Source organism: Thunnus albacares, chromosome 8 (genome assembly GCF_914725855.1).
Source record: "Thunnus albacares chromosome 8, fThuAlb1.1, whole genome shotgun sequence".
NCBI classification, from domain to species: domain Eukaryota; kingdom Metazoa; phylum Chordata; class Actinopteri; order Scombriformes; family Scombridae; genus Thunnus; species Thunnus albacares.
In genome coordinates this window covers 29,289,665-29,309,603 of record NC_058113.1, presented here as the reverse complement: position 1 = coordinate 29,309,603, position 19,939 = coordinate 29,289,665, and the positions used below count along the sequence as shown (strand labels likewise).

Below are 19,939 nucleotides of genomic sequence, written 5' to 3'. Positions count from 1 at the left end.
ATTGACAATATAGTGAAATCGGCGAGGAGGCCTACGGATGCTCACCCTGCAGCTTCATCAACATCGTCAGTCTTGACAGACGCCTTCCCGCCGTCCCTCAGGAATCTGATTATATCCTGCACGGTCTGGAAAAAGTCAAATGTTTAGAAAAATATGAAAAGAATATTCATCTACGTGTCATGTTTCCAACAAACAGTGCACTGAATGTGATGAACCTCCTACCAGCTCGCTCATGTACTGCACGCCATGCTTTGTCAAATCGGCTCATGTATTCTTAGCTTAGCGTGGGCACGTTGTAATAAGATTAGAGTACATAAAGAGCAGTTCCTCAAATTATTACATTTTTTTTTTCTCTCTAGTGTTTCTCCCTTTAAAATGTTTCATGTAACAGGAATCAGGGTCTCTTGTCTTTACTTCTAAAAGCTTAAACACACGCATGTAAATGTCAACTACATGCAGGGCAAATAATAATAATAAAAAAACAAACAGCAATTTTCGGACTGATAAAGTAAAATCAGACTTTTAAAAGACTGCCGGCTCTGTCTTTCTGCTGCAGTGAAGCAGCGTCTCAAGGCTCTAAAGTGATATGAATTTCATGTTTGACTGCTCACTGTGTTGCTCTGAAAGGTTTCATACTGCAGGCCTCACACTATCTGGCAGTCAAATCTGTACAATTTCTGTTCCTACAGACTACACCGAAGACTGTTCATTTCCCACAGGTTTTGAGAAAGTGAAGGAGACGTTTCTTATTAATATTTATTTTGTGTTGTCTTTTCCCTGCCTCTCCTCAGGTGCCTTCTGTTTACTACGAGCTGTTGTTATTTGTAGGGTTGCACCCTAAACGACGACGATTCGAACCATCAGTCAAGAAGCCTTTAAGTCTAATTGCCTTTTTTTTTTTTTCCAACTGCGTCATTGTACACAGAGAAGGCAGGGTGACACGATGCAGAGCAGCTTAATGCAGCATCTAACCATGTCTACCGTCCAGTGATTGACCCAGGCACACTTTTTATTTCTCTGACTGTGTGGAAATTGATGAACAACGGCACTGAAATGCGAGTCTCACAGGTAAAAACATGAGACTCATGTAGACTGTTAAAAGATCTTAGTGTGGAGCAGCACCAGCGCATGAAATCAAAATATCCAAGTTATGAATTTAATCAATTTCTGAGGTCTGGTCCTCAACAGAGAACAACTTACCCTCCAAGCAATGAGAGCAACCACCAGCATGTTGATGGGCAGCAGCAATGTTTTGATGTAACGTACAGGAGTCTGAGAGGGAGAGAGACGACAGTTATCTCATAATGTTATAAAAACACATGAACTGGAGCGCCCTGGTAACTGAACGGTTACTACGCTTGCCACATAACCACAGTGTTCCTGTTTCAATTCCAGCCAGGGGCCACTGTCTGCCACTTCACTACCTACTATTCAATAAAAAGGCAAAAAGCTGCAGTCTAGCATGAACCTTTTCCAAAATGAGCTGCCTGGCTCTGTTGTCAGATTTCTATTTCCCCTCAAGGTTTCCTCCACACTGAGCCCCCGCTGTGAGGCAAAACCAGCCACTTCGATACAAAACAGCAGGAACTTATGCATTTCTGATATCGTCACAGCAGACCGCAGTGACATTTTGAAAGCGAATGTCTGCCGATACCTTCACACAAAACCACCAGAGACTTGCTTTTTATCAGTGAAAGGCTGCAGCTCACTGAGCCACACTCTTCAGTTATCACTACTTTGTGGCAGCTCTGACCAGAGGAAGTCAAATGTCAGCTCTGATGGAGGTTGTGCTTTGGGGGGGGGGGGGGGGGGCGGAGGGGGCTCAAGTGTTCAGCTGAGACGTACCTCTAACTCCATGAAGTCAAACTCTGCAGCACATGTGTACATCAGAGTGTGGAAGTCCTTGTAGCTGGTGAACTTAGACTTGATCAGCCCACTGATGTGAGCCTGGAAAAAGAGAAAAAGAACCAAAACATTATGGACATTGTTGGACATATTTCATACATTTTGTATTTCAAAATGTTATTTAATCCCTGACTCATATCACTTTAAGTTTTGTTTTTTCCAAACTACTACTAAATATTTCTACATGTAGACACAAAAACCAATTTTCCACATTCCTTTCAAGCCTTTGTAATCATATTAAAAATATTTTTGTCATCATATCAGGAATGTAATTGACTGTAAACACGTTTCAAAATGAATATTTGCAGTTTTTATTTAGAAAGTTAAAGAGTAATTCAATACAGACTGGGACCAGGATCAATTAATAGTGTTAAAAAGTGACTGAACATATAATTTACTAACACACCAAAATGGATTTAGTGTAAAATAATTCTTTTAGTTACAGTAGCTTACATCATCAGAGGCACCGAGGATTGTGGACAGCATGAATTTGAAGAGAACGGTGGAGCCGACCCAAGCCAGACCCTGCATGACCTGAGAAAGAAGAGATTCACACTGGTAGTCTGATATGTACACACACAAACCTCACTCAGACAGAGACCTGCAATCTACAAGCCAAAAAAAAAAAAAAAAAAAAATCAGCTAGTTCCATTATTTCACCTCTTTAAAGTCTCAGCTGGTTTCTTACTAAACTGACTGATAGAGGAGTTGAAACTCACGGCTGTACGGTCAATAGCCTGTTTGTTTTCTGAGTTTCTGGATTTAAACATTTAATAAGAAATGACGGATTTTAAGCCACGTTTGTTTTTTGTTGTGCCAGAATTAAGTGTATCCCTCGAAACAGGTGGAACAGAAATTATTGTTCAAGAAAATACTAAAGTCTGTTCAAAGTTTTGTTAAAACAGTATCTCAAAACACTGCAGGAACCTTTACTGAATTGTCTGTAAACCAGTGAAAACTTGTGTAAGACCTAAAATGTAAACCTGGGTTAAATTATACATGTATTCTTGTACCCTTTTTCTTGGAAAAATATATAATTTAATTGTGAGAATTAAATTTGTGGAAAGGATTTATGTTTATCATGGATGACTAGTTATTTGTATGGAAAATTGTGAGTTTGCTATGAATTCCTGAAGAGTTGTGATTGATTTATAATTCTGTATTTGGCTTTAATGTCCTGTTGAAAGGCTGATAGTTTTCCTCTGTATGTGCCTGACTGTTAATTCTGTAAGATGACCTGGTTTGGTTGTTATGTTTATGTGTATGTATGACTGTATGTGTGGTGGGTGGATATGTGTGGTGGGTCCGCTGGTGCTAATGGGGATCCTAATAAAGAAAGACAGAAACAGAAACAAATCATTCATACCCAGGTGACGATGCCAGGTTTGAAGAACTGAGCAAATCGATCCCTCAATGCAATGATTCCCTAAAAAAAACAAAGAAAAACAAATCACAAAGCACAAATTCACCAGAAAAAAAACAACAAGATAAATCCAGACCCACCCAAGATGTTCTTATTTTAGACCAGCTGGACACATTGATCATATTTAACCTAACTTAATGAACCGGGACACTCTAAAAGGTCCCACTCACCCAGATGGAGACGAGCGAGGAGGCGTAGAAGGACGTGAGGAGCATGGAGTTGCCAAACATCAGGATAAAGCAGACGGCGAGTGTGATCTGCAGAGAGGTGAGACGGGAAAGGAAGAAGGAGAGGAGGCTTTATTCACCGCCCTCCTGTTGTATTCACACAGCTGCGGACTGCGCAACCGGTGATTTCAGTAGCTTGATGTGTACGATCTGTCTGTGTAATTAGAAATAATGCTGAACATGTGAGCTTGGCACCGAGCTCGGAGGCACAGCCAGCTTCTGTGGTCTCATAAAAACACTCAGTTACATTTTCACTGCTAAAAAAACTAGAATCTCTTCCCTCTCTATAACACGAGGGTAGTCTGAGATAAATAAGTGTCAAAAAGAATTCCTCTGTGTGACAGTGTTGTTGAATACACTCCAGAGATTAAATTCAGTGCATTAGACTCTGAATACACAGCGACCATCACAACATAATCCTATTAAATGAGCTCTTGATGCTTAATCCCTCAATGAAGAGTGAAATAATGCACCACTCTGCAAACATACTGTATGGAGAGAGCGGGGTGACCGAAAATGCACATTTATGTAGTGCTGAAACAACACTGAGAGTTAATAATTATCAGAACAATTTACTGTTTCTAGAGCAGCAACAGAAAAGTCACTATATAAACTCAATTTTATCTCACTAGAAATAAATCTAAATTGTCAGTAAAATAAATAATATTTCTGACTGTAATACAGAGTGAAGTTCAGAAAGAATGAAGGACATTCATCCTGTTCTTTGTCTTCACTCTGCTGCTGATGTGATTCACTGCTGCAGATACGGCTGGCAGAGGGAGGAGGGGCTGGTTTGTCTCATTTCTGTAGCTACGTTTACAAGAATTTGCTAAATTTTAAGATTCGTGGCAAACTAAGATAATCAGTTACATAGAGACAGCTTTCGTTTGTTCGTAACAATTCGCTATTAGCTTAACAAGCTTGTTGTGGGAGACTGTGGGCAAAGCAGGTGGAAATATCACTTTTCTACGTACTCATGCTTGTTGAACAGGTGGTTTGATAAAATACTTTTTATTCACAAAGGTTTTATTGCACTTACAGTAATGAGTGCAGTTGTGAACTCGAGCAATCTTTGAGTTATTTTCACTTCACTGTGTCTACCAGCTTCTCTGCTCTGCTGATCGCTTCGTGTGTGTGTGTGTGTGTGTGTGTGTGAGAGTGTGTGTAGGAGTTGAGCCCCACCCTCTGTGAAACACAGAGAGCAGAGGAGAGGACAGAGAAGCAGTGCGACCATAAATGACAGTAAAAGTTTTTGTCATTTGGTTTAGGTGCTGTGATCTTTCTAATATATATATATATATAATAGAAAACTAAGGAAACCAGCAAATAGCCACATTAAAGAAGCTACAACCAGTAAATTCTTGTCATTTTTGCTGAGAAAAATCACTTATTTGATTAATAGAGTTGTTCCAAATAAATTTTCAGTCAATCGATCAATTGACTTTCAGCTCTATAACTGACTAATAATTCATATTTCAAGCTAAAACACCAGGCATCCTCTGATTCCAGTTTCTCAAATGTTGCCTTTCTCTGTTTTATAGAACTGTAAATTTTTAATGGTCACTTTGGGAAAATAGCAATCCGCATTAATTTCTGACATTTCTAGACCAAACAATTAATTGATTAAGTAATCAATCATAAAAATAACTGACAGATGAATCGATGATGAAAGTATTTGGTAGCTGCAGCCCTACATGTTAGTACACTCTGTAACAAGTGACACTTCTCAGGCTCACTAACACTGCTGTAGGTCATAGAGGACACACGCCTCGCTGTGCGCCTCTGTTCATTTCCTAAACATACACACAAACACACACAAACACACACACACACACACACACACAAAGCCAAATTCATCATTGCCAAGCTTTCTAAATTATGCAGAGCCATATGCCTCCCTCTGACACAAATCTCCACCATCTTACCACAGAGGGCCGTCTTATCTGTGGAGCACACAGGCCCTCGCTAACAGCGCCTGCTGAGAGGATTAGGAAGGGAAGAATGTGGAGGAGAGGGATGAACGGCCACAATAACACACACACACACACAAACATCTTTACGTCCTCACATCGGAGCAGATATACTTTTGTCCTTGGCGGAGTGAACCAAGTTGCCGATATATCCTCTCTATTTCATGCTACAGCGGACTTTTGCAAACACGCGCACAGATGCATGACCGGTATCATCGTTAATACTTAAGAAAGTCCTTCCTGTCTCCGCTGGTGTTGTCCTCACAGCTCTTGTGAAATTGTCCCCCGGCCGAGCGAGATAAGAACCGAGGCGGAGCACATTACAACTGAGAGGACAGCAGCTGGAGAGCAGCGCTCACTCATGGTGAGCACAACAGATGATCCACTCAGTCATGGAAAGGCAATGTAATGTACATTCATGATACATCAAAACTACAATGTCTTCTATTTTCTTTCAGTTATTTGCTTTTCTTTCTTTATGCAGTGTTTGGTTTTTTTTGGCTCATCTGCACAGCTGGATTTTCTTTTTCCATTTTTAATCATTTTGTTGTCTGTAAATGGCTTTCGTGTCATTTTTATTACTGTTCAATCAAATCAAGCTACAGCAGCGCCAATGACCTGCATGATGCACCGGTGACAAATCAGTGTCAAGTTAAGAGACAGAAACACTCTGTTGGATTGATTGATTGACTGATTGATTGATGGAGGATGTGGAAAGGTCGTGTACTGTACCATATGAGTGACCAGGATAGACTGCATCTTTGCGGCGCCAAGGTAACCCAGGATATACGACGCAAATAGAGAAGCCACCTGAAAGAGACAATAAAAAAAGAGACGATATCAACACTAAATCACTTATAAACAACTGTGCGGTTGTAAAGTTCTAGTATCTGGAGTCAGGAACAGAAGGTATGAAACAGGTGATACAACTGAGGATGAAAATGTTGAGAGAGAGAATAGAAAATACTGTTATTATTAATTAATCAATCAATTTTGAGATTTTAATATGGATAAAACAGATCCAAATAAACAAATAAAATACTGACTGATTGTGATTAAACACAGTAAAAGTCTATAATTATTCCAGTGGCACACTCCAGGCTCCATAGCTATGTACATGTATGTAACAATAGAGGGATATAAGGTATGATAATATTATAGAGATTAATACCAATATGTAACTAATTGTGGGATTATAAAAGATATAAAGACCTGGAGCATACATCGTGTATTTGCCAGACATATCACTCCTTCCAGACTGAGGAGTTTCCCCCAGAGACCATCACCCTGTACCAAAAACACCCCATACCAAATCTCTGAATGACTTCAGACCCAGAGTTCTCACACATATACTTAGCAAATGTATGGAGCCTCTCATGTGTAAAGAGCTCTCATCTCAAACAGCTGAGTTTATGGACGCCACGCAATTTGTCTACCGGAGCTACTTGAGGTGTTGAAGATGCTACACTCACTCTCCTGGATAATGGTCGTCTAGACAGAGCTTTCACTTATGTCTGTATTCTTTTTATGGACTTTTCCTCTGCTTTTAATACAATCCAGCCCCAGCTCCTCTTAAAGTGTGACCTGAATGTCAGCAGCAGTCTGGTCCTTTGGGTCAGAGAATCCCTAAGAGAACAGCCCCAGCATGTCTGCATCAACACCACCCTTTCTGACTGCAGGGGTCCCTCAGGGATGTGTTCTAACTCCCCTGCTGTTCTCAATATGCACAAATCAAGTGAAGTGTAACAGCAGTGACCTCTCCCTTATCAAGCATGCGGATGATATGGCCCCGGTCGCCTGCCAGCAGAATGTGAACAGCGCCTCCTACTGCCAGTACATCAACAGCCTCGCCTCCTGGTTTGATGACAGCTTCTTAGACCTTAATGTTACCAAGACCAAGGAGCTATGTCTAGGAGGCAACAAGCCGATCAGTATGGAGGGCCAGGAAGTGGAGCTTCAAATATCTGGGAACAGTAACAAGACAATAAACTCACCTTTCAAGACAATGTCAACCACATCTACAAGAAAGCAAGAAAGCGCCTCGTTCTTCTCAGGAAACTGAGGAGCTTCAACACCAGCCAGCACACCTTGTCCATGGTCTACAAATCACTAACAGAGTTTTCCCTCTATTGTCTCATGGCATGGAAACCTCTCAGTAAAACAAAAAAACAAACTGACACTGGTTGTCAACCAGGCCAGTAAGATCACTGGAGACAAACGACTCCAACTCCAGGATTTATTCTCTCAATCCACAATCAAAAAGGGCAATCAAGATCTACAACGACCTCACCCATTCTCTACACTCAGCATCTCAGTTGCTGCTATCGAACTGCAGACCGAAAGTCCCAATGGCCGGGAAGAACGGTTTACAAGAAATCCTTTATTCCATCAGCTGTGACCTTCCTCAATAAGAGCCTGTTTAAATAGGCCCCTTGGAACTACCCCACTCCCCCTCAAAAACACATTTTTTTTTTTACCCTTTCCCTTAAGCCACCTCCTTTTTAAGGCTGCTCTTTGGGACTTTCTGCAACCAACTCCATCACCTATGTTAATGTACATGTATTTATTTGCTGTGTATTATGCATTGTTGTGATGGTTATGTCGGCCTTACATGCCAGTGGGAGAAAAATCCACTCATCACTTTTATTACTGCCACTTAGTCACTTTAAGATTCCATCACATCTTAATAATTATTGTGTATTGTTATGTATGATGTCTCATACGCCAGTGCTAAAGACAAATTTCCATTTTATGTAAATCTATCTGACAATAAAGTAATGCGAATCAGAGCGAGGGTGGATATATTTGGCTGCAGGTTGGGTCACGCACACAGCGGATGAGACAAATAGGTTCAATTAGCAAATTACAAAGATGAAACAAAGAAATAAAAGCTGTAAAATAACTCGTCTCGTGTTAAAACCCCTTACTGTGCGGCTGGCAGCGTGGGCTAAACTGTTGCTAAGCAAATATGCTCGCAGCAGTGACCTACTTGTTCTGGAGTCGCAGTTCAAACTCCGACTCTTCTGTCTGCCAGCCTACACTCTTCAACTTATTCCACTCAAAATACTGTAGTCTTAGGATTTTATATGCGTATTTTTTTAAGGTATATTGAGAGAGCTTTAATTCAATTAAATAAAATCATGTATTCTTGGTATTTCTGCCGTATCCACTCGCTTTCTTTCAGTCTTTCCTGCCCGTTATTTTTTTTTTCTGCACTCCTTGCACCTTCTTTGTCCTCTTCTATCAAAGTCTCTATTTTCTCTCTAATCTCTCTGCCCCTTCTCCTTTCTTCCCACACTCTCTCTCTCAATGTTTCTCTGGCTCTCTGTTTACCTGAGTGAGCAGCACGAACTGGGCGAACTGCCAAGGCAGCATAAAGCACAAATTGGAGATGCCCAGAGCAACCATGGCTGTCCTGCTTGGGTTCCGTGTCCTGGGGAGAGAAGCGAGACGGAGATGGAGAAAAAAAAAACAAAAAAAAAAACAGGTTGCTGAGGAAGTGTTGGTTTAGGGGAGATAAGAGAAAATGCATTAAGACGCTGAGAAAACACAGACAAACGGCACACGAGCACAACACATTCAATTTCAATTTGTACTACAAAGACCGGTTACGTGCGAGCCAGACTCGGTTCATTCTCTATCTAAAGCCGGCGGTAGAAGAAGTCACAGTTTACTGGCTGCACTCACAAAAAAACACAAGGTGGTTTCAACCGGTTGATGTGCAGCGAGAAGATTACAAGTGTCTGTGACAAGCTCTTAGCTCACCAAAGAGCCTGTTTCAGCGCGCTATTGAGCAGACGACAGAAACAAGCTTTGCTTCACCCCAGTAATTACAACACAAAGGGCAAATTGCCTGTAGCCTGTCTTACTTTACAGTCACAAGGTAACAGTTTATGATCATGTCTTGCTTGTTTATTTCACATATTTATGGTCCAACACAAAAAACAAATGCTTCTCCATGTTTTCGACTGAGCATCCAGCTGTGAAAATTTTTTATAATTATTCCAATAGAAATTCCACACAGCAAGATAAAACTGAATTTTGGAATGAATACCAAATGTTTCAGTGTATCCATTAAAAAAATTATAAAGCTGCAGGTTTTATAAGATGATTGTATTGAGAAATGTTTAGAAATATGTGATGGCACTACGTGTGGTACAGTATGTGTGCCTACACTACTGATAATCAATAACAAGGTTATGTTCAGGTGATGAGATTTTCATTTCAAATTTAAAGAAGGGAAATTGGCTTTTGGGTTATTTTGATTGTTTTATGCTTTTAGTATTTTTTTATGTTATTGAAACTTTTAGCAAGGTAATCTGGACCATTATGATTTTAACATGAGCTGATAGAGAGTTTAAACGAATGACTCAATATTTATTTTCGTGTCATATTATTAAAAATGATCCAGCCCACATGCGATTACACAATTTCAACATCTCCCATAAGGAAGTAATCATTTTTGTTTTTAATAAAAAAGCCTCTTTCAGTAATCATAATACAGAGTGAATTATGATTAATTATAGAGACGGATGGTGGTTTTACCGCAGGATGTAGGTGAGAAGCAGCATCTGCAGGACAAGGAAGGGGTAGGCAAAGCTCTCCCTCAGGGGCGGAGTCCACATCACACGAGTGCTCTGATAAGATGCATAAATGAACACACACACACATTAAAAAACTGATCACTTTATCGTTTTGTAACAGACTGCTGCTAGCTGGCATTTCATATTAGCTTAAGTTGTCAATCAACATGTGGCTTGCCATAGAAGAAGTTGCGTTATATTATATTTATTCAGCTGAGGCTTTTGTCCAAGTACATTCAAACCCCACAGGAACAACAGTTAGTTCAGCACTACAGTACAAATGCTTGGCCAGTAACTCTGTTGTCCTAACTTCGGTGGGAAGTTCATTCCAACACTGTGAGGTCAGAACAGAGAGTCTTGGCTGAGATGAGCAACCACAGTGTGCAGCCACAGATAGAGAGTGAGAATGATTCCCTTCCCTGAACGGTCTTGACCTGAATGGGACTTGCAACAGAGAGCTAGGGCATAATTAACAGGGGCCATAGCAAACAGTAGCAACTGGAAGTTTAAGCCAGAGACCGCTGATTGTGAACTGTTGCTTGCGAATGTGCTCGGCTGTGCTTAATTCATTTTGTGAGTCGGTGTAACAACAAAAAATAAAAACTTTGGGCTGCTGTCTGATTTACATGATCACTCTCTGCCAGTGTCTGTACTATTCCCTGCACGCTTAACAAAGATGTTTTTGTGTTTTGTTTTTGTCACTTTCAATCTAAAAGCTTTAATTTGGACCTCCAGGATTCAGGGTTGTGCAGCACTTTTGTATAATTTGGTGACATCAGGTTTACCACTAATGTAATATCTTAATATACTGGTCATTTTTTTTTTCTAGAACGAACAGGAAGACAGGAAGTCAAATGTCAAATAACTGCCTTTATTATTTCATAATGCATTTATCTTGTTTAATATTATGCTGCACGTTCTTTACTGTTAGTTAAAGGGGAACCAGGCTTCATCGCTCGATAACATGTCACACCACTATTAATACATAATAATAACACTTCACACTGCAATCTCTCATGTTTATTATCTCAGAACATTTCACATTACACTTATACTGCTTCCTCCAAAAATGTGAAAACCACAAATGCTTCATAAATGTCATAAAACAGCACTGGACTTGGAGGTAAAAGAAAAACTGGTGAGAGGAGTGTAGGATGTATGAGAGGACTGAGAAACACCTCTAACTGTTTGTAAGTCCATGATTGAACTGTCAGAGTATTGATCTGGAAAAATAGAGGCATGCTATTTGTTCTGAGGGGAACTGGAGAGAGAGAGGAGGTGGGTGGAGGGGACTCAGTTTTGAGTGCCAGCCAAAACCAACTCTAAGCTCCTTTGAGGCTGAAATGAGTCCTTATTAACCACCCTCTGCTTTTCTGTCTGACTGCTTTTTCATTTTTGCCTTTTTACACATTTCAGAAGCTTACACCTAGACTTGCTCGCACCGAAATACAACGTGCCGACTTTAAATCTCCCGACTCTGATATTAAAGGTGGACGAGGGCAGCGCACTCACCTCGCCATGATTGAAGAAAAAACACACCGTGGTAACGACGCCGCCCAGCCGACTGCCGCTAGAGAGAAAAAAAATGGAAAGAAACGGGGAAACAAGATAAGAGAGGCAGAAAGTAGAAGACAGAAGACAGAAAGGTCATCCTCCGTCTGATCCCTCACATCCAATATTCTTGGCAGAGACAGGAAACAAACCATAAAACTTCACTCCTCACTGATGCTCAGATGATGATAGTGATAATATGTTTTTTCCTCTATCACGGTTTGACAGCTTATAACAAGCCGGCGAGGTCCAGGTTGGGCAGTACCCTCCCCTGTTTTTGATTAGTCCTACTGCCGGCCACCTTTAAAATGCTTTAAAATTACGTCATGTGGTAAATGGGAGTCAGAGGATACGATATCTGCTGGCAAAATAATTCCGCAAACTGTGGTAGACTGAAAAAAGTCAAAGTAGCTTAGTCCCTCGTTCATCTCGGCTCAACACAAGCCAAGGACACCACAAGGAACGTTAAAGTCCTGAAAGTGATCGGTTTTCAGAGAGCTGGCTGCTGCTGCTGCTGCTGCTGCTGCTGGTCCGACTGATTGACGTCATTCAATGTATTTCCTGTTAACGCTTGTTAACATGAGTAAAGTTCTTTCCTCCAATGATGAGAGACTGTTCTGGTTTAGTTCTTGTTGGAGTGATATACATATATTTTTATTTTTCCAAAGAGGACTGAGTATTTTGTGTTTTTTATGGACTGAATAACAAACTCTTGTTACTAAACAACTCACCCCATAAAATAAAAAAAATAAAATAACAGTTACACACAAAAGGCGTCACAAGCTGACCGATGAGGAACGAGATGGACCATAAAGACTCATCTCCTCCACTCTGATGTTCAGTGGAGATGTAGAGGACAGAGTGTTGGGCAGCAGTTACCTGAGATAAGCACCGTACATGAAGAACAGGCTCATCATCGCGCCGTTCAGTAGGAATACACAGGTCACGTAGAAATACGCCGGGTCGCCCATCCCTGATGTGCACAACACACACACACACACACACACACACACAGACACACACACACACACATCCAGACAGACACACAGAGAAGATGTTGAGGGTTAATAATGAAGACAAGAGTTGAAATCGGTGCTGATCGACCAATTAGTCGAAGAACAAAAGAATCACAGCTGTTCGGTTAATCAATTTGAGTAATTTTTTAAGAAAAAAAAAATGCTAAAATGATCTTGTTCCAGCTTCTCAAAATTGAATATTTTCTGGTGTCTTTCGTCGTCTGTGATAGTAATCTCAATATTTTTGGGTTATGGGTTCTCTTTCCTCATTTCTCATCTCCTGTGTTGTATCAAAGAACAGCAAAATTTCCCCCAAAATACTTTAAAATGTGAAGATTTTAACTGTTGTATATCACTGTAAACTGAACGTCTTTGTGTTTTCAACAGTTTTACAAAACAAGTAATATAAAGTACAGCTGCATCAATTAGTTGACTGAAAATTAATTGGCAACTATTTTGATAATCGATTGTTTCAGTCATTAAAAGCAAAAAAGACAAATATTTGATGGTTCCAGTTTCCCAAATGTGACGATTTGCTGTTTTTCTTTGTCATATATGACAGTACATTGAACATCTGAACATTTTAATAAGTTAGACAAAACAAGCTTATTGAAGACATCACTGTGAATGTGAAATTGTGAATGCCATTTTTACACTATTTTTAAACATTTCAAAGACTTGACAATTAATCTAAAAAAAGTAATCAGCAGATTAATCAATAATGAAAATAATCATTAGTTACAGCCCTACACTAAAGCTGAACTGAAATCACTATGAGAATATGTGGCATATTTCACATGTTCAGTACATTTGACCTGTTAGTTTGTGTTTCTTTAATTAACATGTGGATGTGAGGTACTACACACGACAATAACGTGTCTAAAACAGAAACACAAGTTTGTTCTCAGAGATCTGAAGGACAGATGCAGGTTCAATGTTTTCGTGACCATAAATACTTTGTTCCACCCTACTGTTTAGTCAACTGACTGCAACCGTAGTTATATCACCATCAAATCATTTCCTCTCAGCAGTGCTTCTTCCTGATCTATTCTGGATCTCACAAAAAGAATGTACCGGCTGACAGTTACAGGAAATGTTCCCACTTTCTCTGTTAGCTCTTATGCAAGGCGGCTTGCATCGGGTTTATGTAAACACTGTGAAAACAGCCTGTACATCAACCCTGAGGTACATTACTCCTCTAATGAGACTGACAGAAATATAGAGAAGGCAGTTTCACAAAGTAAACTGTTTTTGCTTGTTTACTGTCAGCAGATTTACCCTTCCAGGAAACGTTCCTGCAAACAAAAGTGTGTAATAGGTTAAAAGTGTTTTTCTATAATAATCATTTTGTTTCCTCCTAGACCCTAAATGTCTGATATGATTTTGTGAGCCTGCATGTAAAGATCATAACTGACTATTAGAGGGAGAAAAAAATGATACTTTAGTGAGGTGTTGAGGATTTTTGTAGAAAAAAAAGAAACTCTTTTTTACAGGTTTGGTTCAAAGACAAAAACAGATTCCTATGTTCAATTCTTTCTGCAATATTTATACATCTTCTCCTCACTGCCAACTCTCCATGAGGCCGTTTCAACTACATCTGTCTGAGTGAGAAAAATGATCAAAGTCTGTGAAGAAGTTAGTCATCCAGTCAACTCAGTGCGAGACTGTGTGAGGATTTTAACTGCTCTTTGTGTGTGTGTGTGTGTGGACAAATAAGCGTATTTTGCAGATCTAGAAAGTGGCTCCATGGCAACAGTCTGTACCTTCACAACTGTCCACAGGCGTGAGTCCCTCTCCTCTGTTGATGGACCAGCACATCTTTGTAGGAATCCCAAAGTAGCCCATTACACCTGTGTATATGCGGTACCAGCTGGCCAGGACCACCTGAGGAGCAGAGACGCACAGCAGGAGGGATGACAACCGGTGAAAAGCCTTATTTAAACAATATGTTTGAAAGGGGTCTTTGTTTTGTTATCTGTGAGGAGCAAAGATACACAGGATTCCTGTTGTAGACCTCCTGTAAAATGAGCAATTACTTTTCCAGAACTGTTTTTTCCTTCCTGAGCTGATAAGGTTGGTCTGTCTTAAATTGTTTTTTTGTGGTTTTTGCTAAAATTGACCTACTTGTACTGAATATAGGAAGCAAAAACATGTAATTAATGTGTAAAACCAGCTTTAAATTACATTCTGGTGTTGTCTTGTAAAGTGGCCCAATTCCCTGATATTTTCTGCCAGCAATACACTTTTTAAAATTTTAAAATATTCCACAAATTCACTAACCAGTGGAAATACCAACACTCTGTTACCAGGCGCACTGCAAAACATATACTAGAATTACTTTTTTCCACTTTATTCCTTCAGCTTTATTCCTGCACAGCTAAAAAAAAGTCTTTCTGATTAAATTTCAACACACACCAGATCTCTCCATGCGATAACAGTTTTGTTCGGACCTTCTCGCTAAGAACTCTCGTAGCATGTGCAGAAATAAACTTCTAGAGGTCTGGTTTGTAGTGAGATTTATATTTATATTATTGTTCTTGTGTTAAATATGTCACTAAGCTTGGAGGCAACATGTCGAATACGCTTTCTCAATAATGACAGCATCTCATTATCGTTTCCTGCCTTTTCTCTATTTCTAGAGACACGTTAGCACCCTGCTGGTCCACACCTTTTCTGTGTTCCTCTTGCCATTTAGTGCCAGTATTTCTGCACATATTGAGCATATTAAATTTTCTCACTTTCTCTTTTTTTCAATGTGACAGCTCACTTCCTTTTTTCAATGTAGCGAGATTTGAAATTTTAATGTAGAATCTTTTTTTAAGCTTTGGAGGACAAAGTCTGTACGGTCTGATAACAGCAAATAAAATGTGTTATGATTGATGTATGCAATGCGACCACGCTGTAGCTAACATGAATTACAAACTAAAATTACCTCTGGATAGAGATTGAATCTCTTCAGCGTGTTAATAACCAGGGGGTATTCTGTCAGACGATCGTTCATAACCATGTGGAGGCCATCCAGGAAAGACGGAGCCTCAATAATAGTCTTGTAGTAGGAATAGTACAGACCCTGGAACCAAAAGAAGATACATAAAACACATTCAACTCATATAAAAGAGTGATACAGAGATAAAGAGACACAGAAACAGGCAGACACTAAATATAACTTTACAAAAAAACTCAGAGGAAGCAAGAAGGAGTTGTACAGGCTCAGCAGATGGTAGCAGCTCACAGCCCATTTGGTAGCGCACAAAGAGAAAAATATTCTGTTTGCATATGATTAAATCATCACCTTCAGTGTCATCTCACAAAAGGGCATAAAGCCTTCACCGCATAGTACCATCAGCAGCTTTCATACAGCACTAATGATGTTGCACAAACATATACTACATAAAGTGACACATATTTGCTGATTTTACCCTTGTGGAGTTGGATTTATAATGACAGAAAGTGACAAAAAGAGGAATACAAGAAGATTTGAGATATTATTATGGGGAAGACGTATGATTATCTTTAAACGTGCAGATGATGTGGTGTCACAGAAGTTAGGGCCCGGGCCATGTCACACTTCCACCCTGTAAATATTCACTCTGTATCCTCTTCACTTCAACTGAAGCCTGCACAGATTAAAGTCTACATTTCAGCAGACTTGCAAGTCATAGTTTACCCAAAGTTGAACAAATTTGGCTTGCAAATTTGCACAGCTGGCTGATAGGCTGGCTTTTTGGAAAAGTTTAAGTCGATATTCCAGCTCTGTGTCATGACCTTGTTTTGTACTAATATTAAACTACCAGAATACAAACTGCAGCAATGTTCTCACAGACTGTTTGCACTTCGTCATCGCTCCGCTCACTTTAGTCTGATGAAGAGCAGTAGTGCTTCATAACGTCACCTTGGTGCAATAAATTCTAAGTGGACATTGGAGTCGTGCAGCGTGAGTTGTTTCTCTGTTTTATTCCGCATTGAAACCATGACATCACATCCTTCTTCAGGGCTGAGTGCAGGGAAAACTTATGTGACTGAACCTATAAGGCTGCAACTAACAAGAATTTCAATCTCATTAATCTGCACGTTATTTTCTTAATTAACCAATTTATTGTTTGGTCTATAAAATGTCAGAAAATAATGAAAAATGCCTTTCACAATTTCCTTAAACTCAGTCTTCAAATTGCTTGTTTTGTCTGACTAACAGTTCAAGCCTTCAAGGTATTCAATTCAATTTAAGATTAACACATAAGGCAAAGAAAATCAAAAAACCTTCAAGTCACAAGCTGAAACTAGGGGATTGTTTTGCATTTTTACTATAAAAAAAAGACCTAAATGATCGATCCTTACACTGTGATGTACATGACTCGTCTAAACTACATTTTAATATGATTTATTCATTTACTTTCATACTTTGCTTATTGCAGAATTGCCATTTTATACTTCCTTCTTTGTCCTGTAAGTGTGTTATCTAATATGATTGTCAAATTAGCAAAAGAATCACAGTATCGGGGCTGAAACGATTAGTCAATTAATTGATTAGTCGATCAACAGAGAATGGATTTGCAACAACTTTGATAACTGATTTATTGTTTGAGTTGCTTTTCAAGAAAAAAACATTTCCTGGAATACCAGCTTCTCACATTTGAGGATTTGCTACTTTTCTCTGTTTTAGATAATTGCAAATTGAATCTCTTTCTGTTTTGGATTGTTGGTTTAACAAAACATGACATCTGCAGACGTCATCCTTATTATGTGTACTTTTCCGACTTTCATAGAGGAAACAATGAACTCCTTAACTGACAAAAACAACTGTCAGAGTAACTGAAGCAGCTTAGAACCTTAAGTTTAACCTGTTGTGTACTTGCATGTGTCAAATTATATTGGCATCAGCTTCAAAACAATGTTATTAGTGTATCTTTAATAAACTTTTTTTTTTTTTTTTAAAACACAATGCATTATTTACCATTTCTGTCCGAAAAGCCATTTCCTTCTCCAGGTTAGACAAGTGTGAAAAGTGTCTGTCATTCTCAAAGAGCTGCGTAAGATGATACCTAATCATAGAAGGAGAAACATGTGATCCAGCTGCTGCATCCACAAGAAAACACAGCTGTAATATGTGAGTAATAACACGCTAATAGAGCAACTTACCAGTGGAGATATCCAGTCAGAGAAGCTGTGGACAGAGAGAATTAACTTTCACTGCTGCTAAAAAGAAAAATGCTCATTCATGTCTTAACAAACTGCAATGACTTCCAGACAGAAGGATAGAAATGGCAATGACACAAACACCGAAGCAGTTCAATTACAAGGGAGAGGACTTGATAATGATATAGGGGGGACAACTGAAGAGTGAAACACCATAGACTGGTGTTAACACCATAGACTGTAAAAAAAAAATAAAGGTTAACACGTGTGGGGTTGATGGGTCGCATGAACTGAAAAGGACACCGGCTACTTTGCTGGGATTTTAATGAAAAGCAACAATGTCTGTGAAGACTCCCAGTCATCCAGGTTATGGTTAACGAAGGAGGGTTGAATCGAGGGCAACTAGACTTCTTGGTTGTAGATACTTGAGCTTGATACTTTTCAAGTATCTACAACCAAGAAGTCCGGTTGGTCTTGATTCAACCCTCTTTGCAATAGCAACAACGAGTAACAGTTAGCTAACGCTGGTGAGCTAGCGGATAGGTGAGCTAACGTTAGCCAGCTGATGAGCAGCGGAGATAACTTAATTTAGCGCTAATGCTACTAGTGTTAGCACTCGTTAGCTAAGGAGCTAGCAGGCTAACGCTCCTAACTTACCGAGGAGGAGAGTGATTCCCAGCTTCGCGACTGTGGAGGGAGTTAGCCCCAGCTTGTGTCTGATGCCGGAGAGCCCGTTTGAATGAGAGCTGTTGAAAGCTTTGCCATCCCTGCCTGGTCGCCTAACGTTACTTTTGCCAGGGGGCGAGACGAGCGGGCTCCTGTCGCGGTCAGCCGGGGTCGCTGGACTCTTCCCGGTCTGTTTTCTGTTTTTAGCCACCATGATGGTCCCCAGGAGGAGGCGAGGCGAGGCAGCGAGGAGCCGTTGAAAAACCCGAGGGGTGTGTGAGCTCGGCAGCTCCACACGGTCGCTCGTATCTGGTCCTCGGATCTGCCCCTTTAGTACCAGTGTTTTCACTTCAGACACAGACGTGGAAATCTTATGAAACTTCGCCTCCAGCTGGACGTTTGGCGTCACTACAGAGAGCTTCTTATGGTAACCATGGCAACGTCAAAGTAGTGGGTACCACACAGAGAGAGAGAGAGAGAGAGAGAGAGAGAGAGAGAGAGAGAGAGAGAGAGAGAGAGAGTGTGTGATAGAGAGTGATAGTGAAAGGACAGGTTCACAATTTTTCAAGTGTGTCTTAAAACAACAGTCAGTTGTCAATATGAACACTGAAAGAGGTTTTCCTTGCTGTAATAATTCCTCCTGTTCATACTGGCTATTAAAAGATCCCCTTCAAATATCCTTTCAATGTCTACACAGTCATTTTGTGCAAAAATGCATTTAAAAGTTGATCTGAAGCTTACATGAGGCTTCAGCAGTCTGAGTTAGTCACATCAAGTGGATATCTGCCACATTTACCGTCTTTTTAGCATCAAATTCCCTCTTTGTGTTTCCTCTGACAGAGTTTTCCTGTTGAGCTGCGGTGGACTTTGGCACTAAAAAGACTGTAACGTTGAAAGATATCTTGATTTGACTAATTTGGACAGACGTAGCTTCATATTAGCTTCAGATGAACTTTTAAATACATTTTTGCACAGAAGGAAGACTGGATTTTGTCCCTTGTCACTTACATTGTAAGTGCATTATGAAGGGATTTTCTAATGGTCACCTTAACCTATTTCAATGTTTTAAGACAGACTTGAAAAATAGTGTACCTGTCCTTTAAAGAAACATTATGAGGCAAAAAAAGGTATTCAAACCTGGGCTGTAGCTACCATTTCTCTTGGAATCTAGCATTTTTACATTCTACAATTTAAAATCTTATACGTGGTGGGTGTACAGGCCTATTTGTGTATTTTCTGACTCAATAGCCTACAGTGTAAAAAAAAAGTTATTTCACGGAAATTTACTGTATTATTTTACAAGTTTTTTTTTGTTTTTCCTACATTAAGTGTAAATACCATAAAAACACAGTAAATTATTTTCATTAAAATTTTCACCATAAAATAAAGGCTGTAATCTGTAAATGAATATAATGGAATATCATAGTTTTTTTTAACAGGTTTATTCAATTTCTTAATGGTCTTG

At 39.7% G+C, this 19,939-nt stretch overlaps 1 protein-coding gene across 1 annotated transcript in view; it reads right to left on the bottom strand.

The window, feature by feature from the left end:
• The window catches only part of dpy19l1l (dpy-19-like 1, like (H. sapiens)), a 28,879-nt gene extending 9,946 nt beyond the window's left edge, over positions 1-18,933 (bottom strand). The window contains exons 1-16 of the mRNA XM_044358037.1: positions 18,466-18,933; positions 17,812-17,836; positions 17,627-17,714; positions 15,608-15,745; positions 14,439-14,559; positions 12,539-12,632; positions 11,621-11,678; positions 10,071-10,162; positions 8,859-8,958; positions 6,258-6,335; positions 3,499-3,585; positions 3,272-3,331; positions 2,359-2,439; positions 1,846-1,947; positions 1,201-1,272; positions 46-125 (exon numbers count right to left, since the gene is read on the bottom strand). Of these exons, the coding sequence (XP_044213972.1) occupies positions 46-125; positions 1,201-1,272; positions 1,846-1,947; positions 2,359-2,439; positions 3,272-3,331; positions 3,499-3,585; positions 6,258-6,335; positions 8,859-8,958; positions 10,071-10,162; positions 11,621-11,678; positions 12,539-12,632; positions 14,439-14,559; positions 15,608-15,745; positions 17,627-17,714; positions 17,812-17,836; positions 18,466-18,688 (1,499 nt within the window). The 5' untranslated portion in view covers positions 18,689-18,933. The remainder of the gene's footprint in view (positions 1-45; positions 126-1,200; positions 1,273-1,845; positions 1,948-2,358; positions 2,440-3,271; positions 3,332-3,498; positions 3,586-6,257; positions 6,336-8,858; positions 8,959-10,070; positions 10,163-11,620; positions 11,679-12,538; positions 12,633-14,438; positions 14,560-15,607; positions 15,746-17,626; positions 17,715-17,811; positions 17,837-18,465) is intronic.
• Between the last annotated feature and the right edge of the window lie 1,006 nt (positions 18,934-19,939).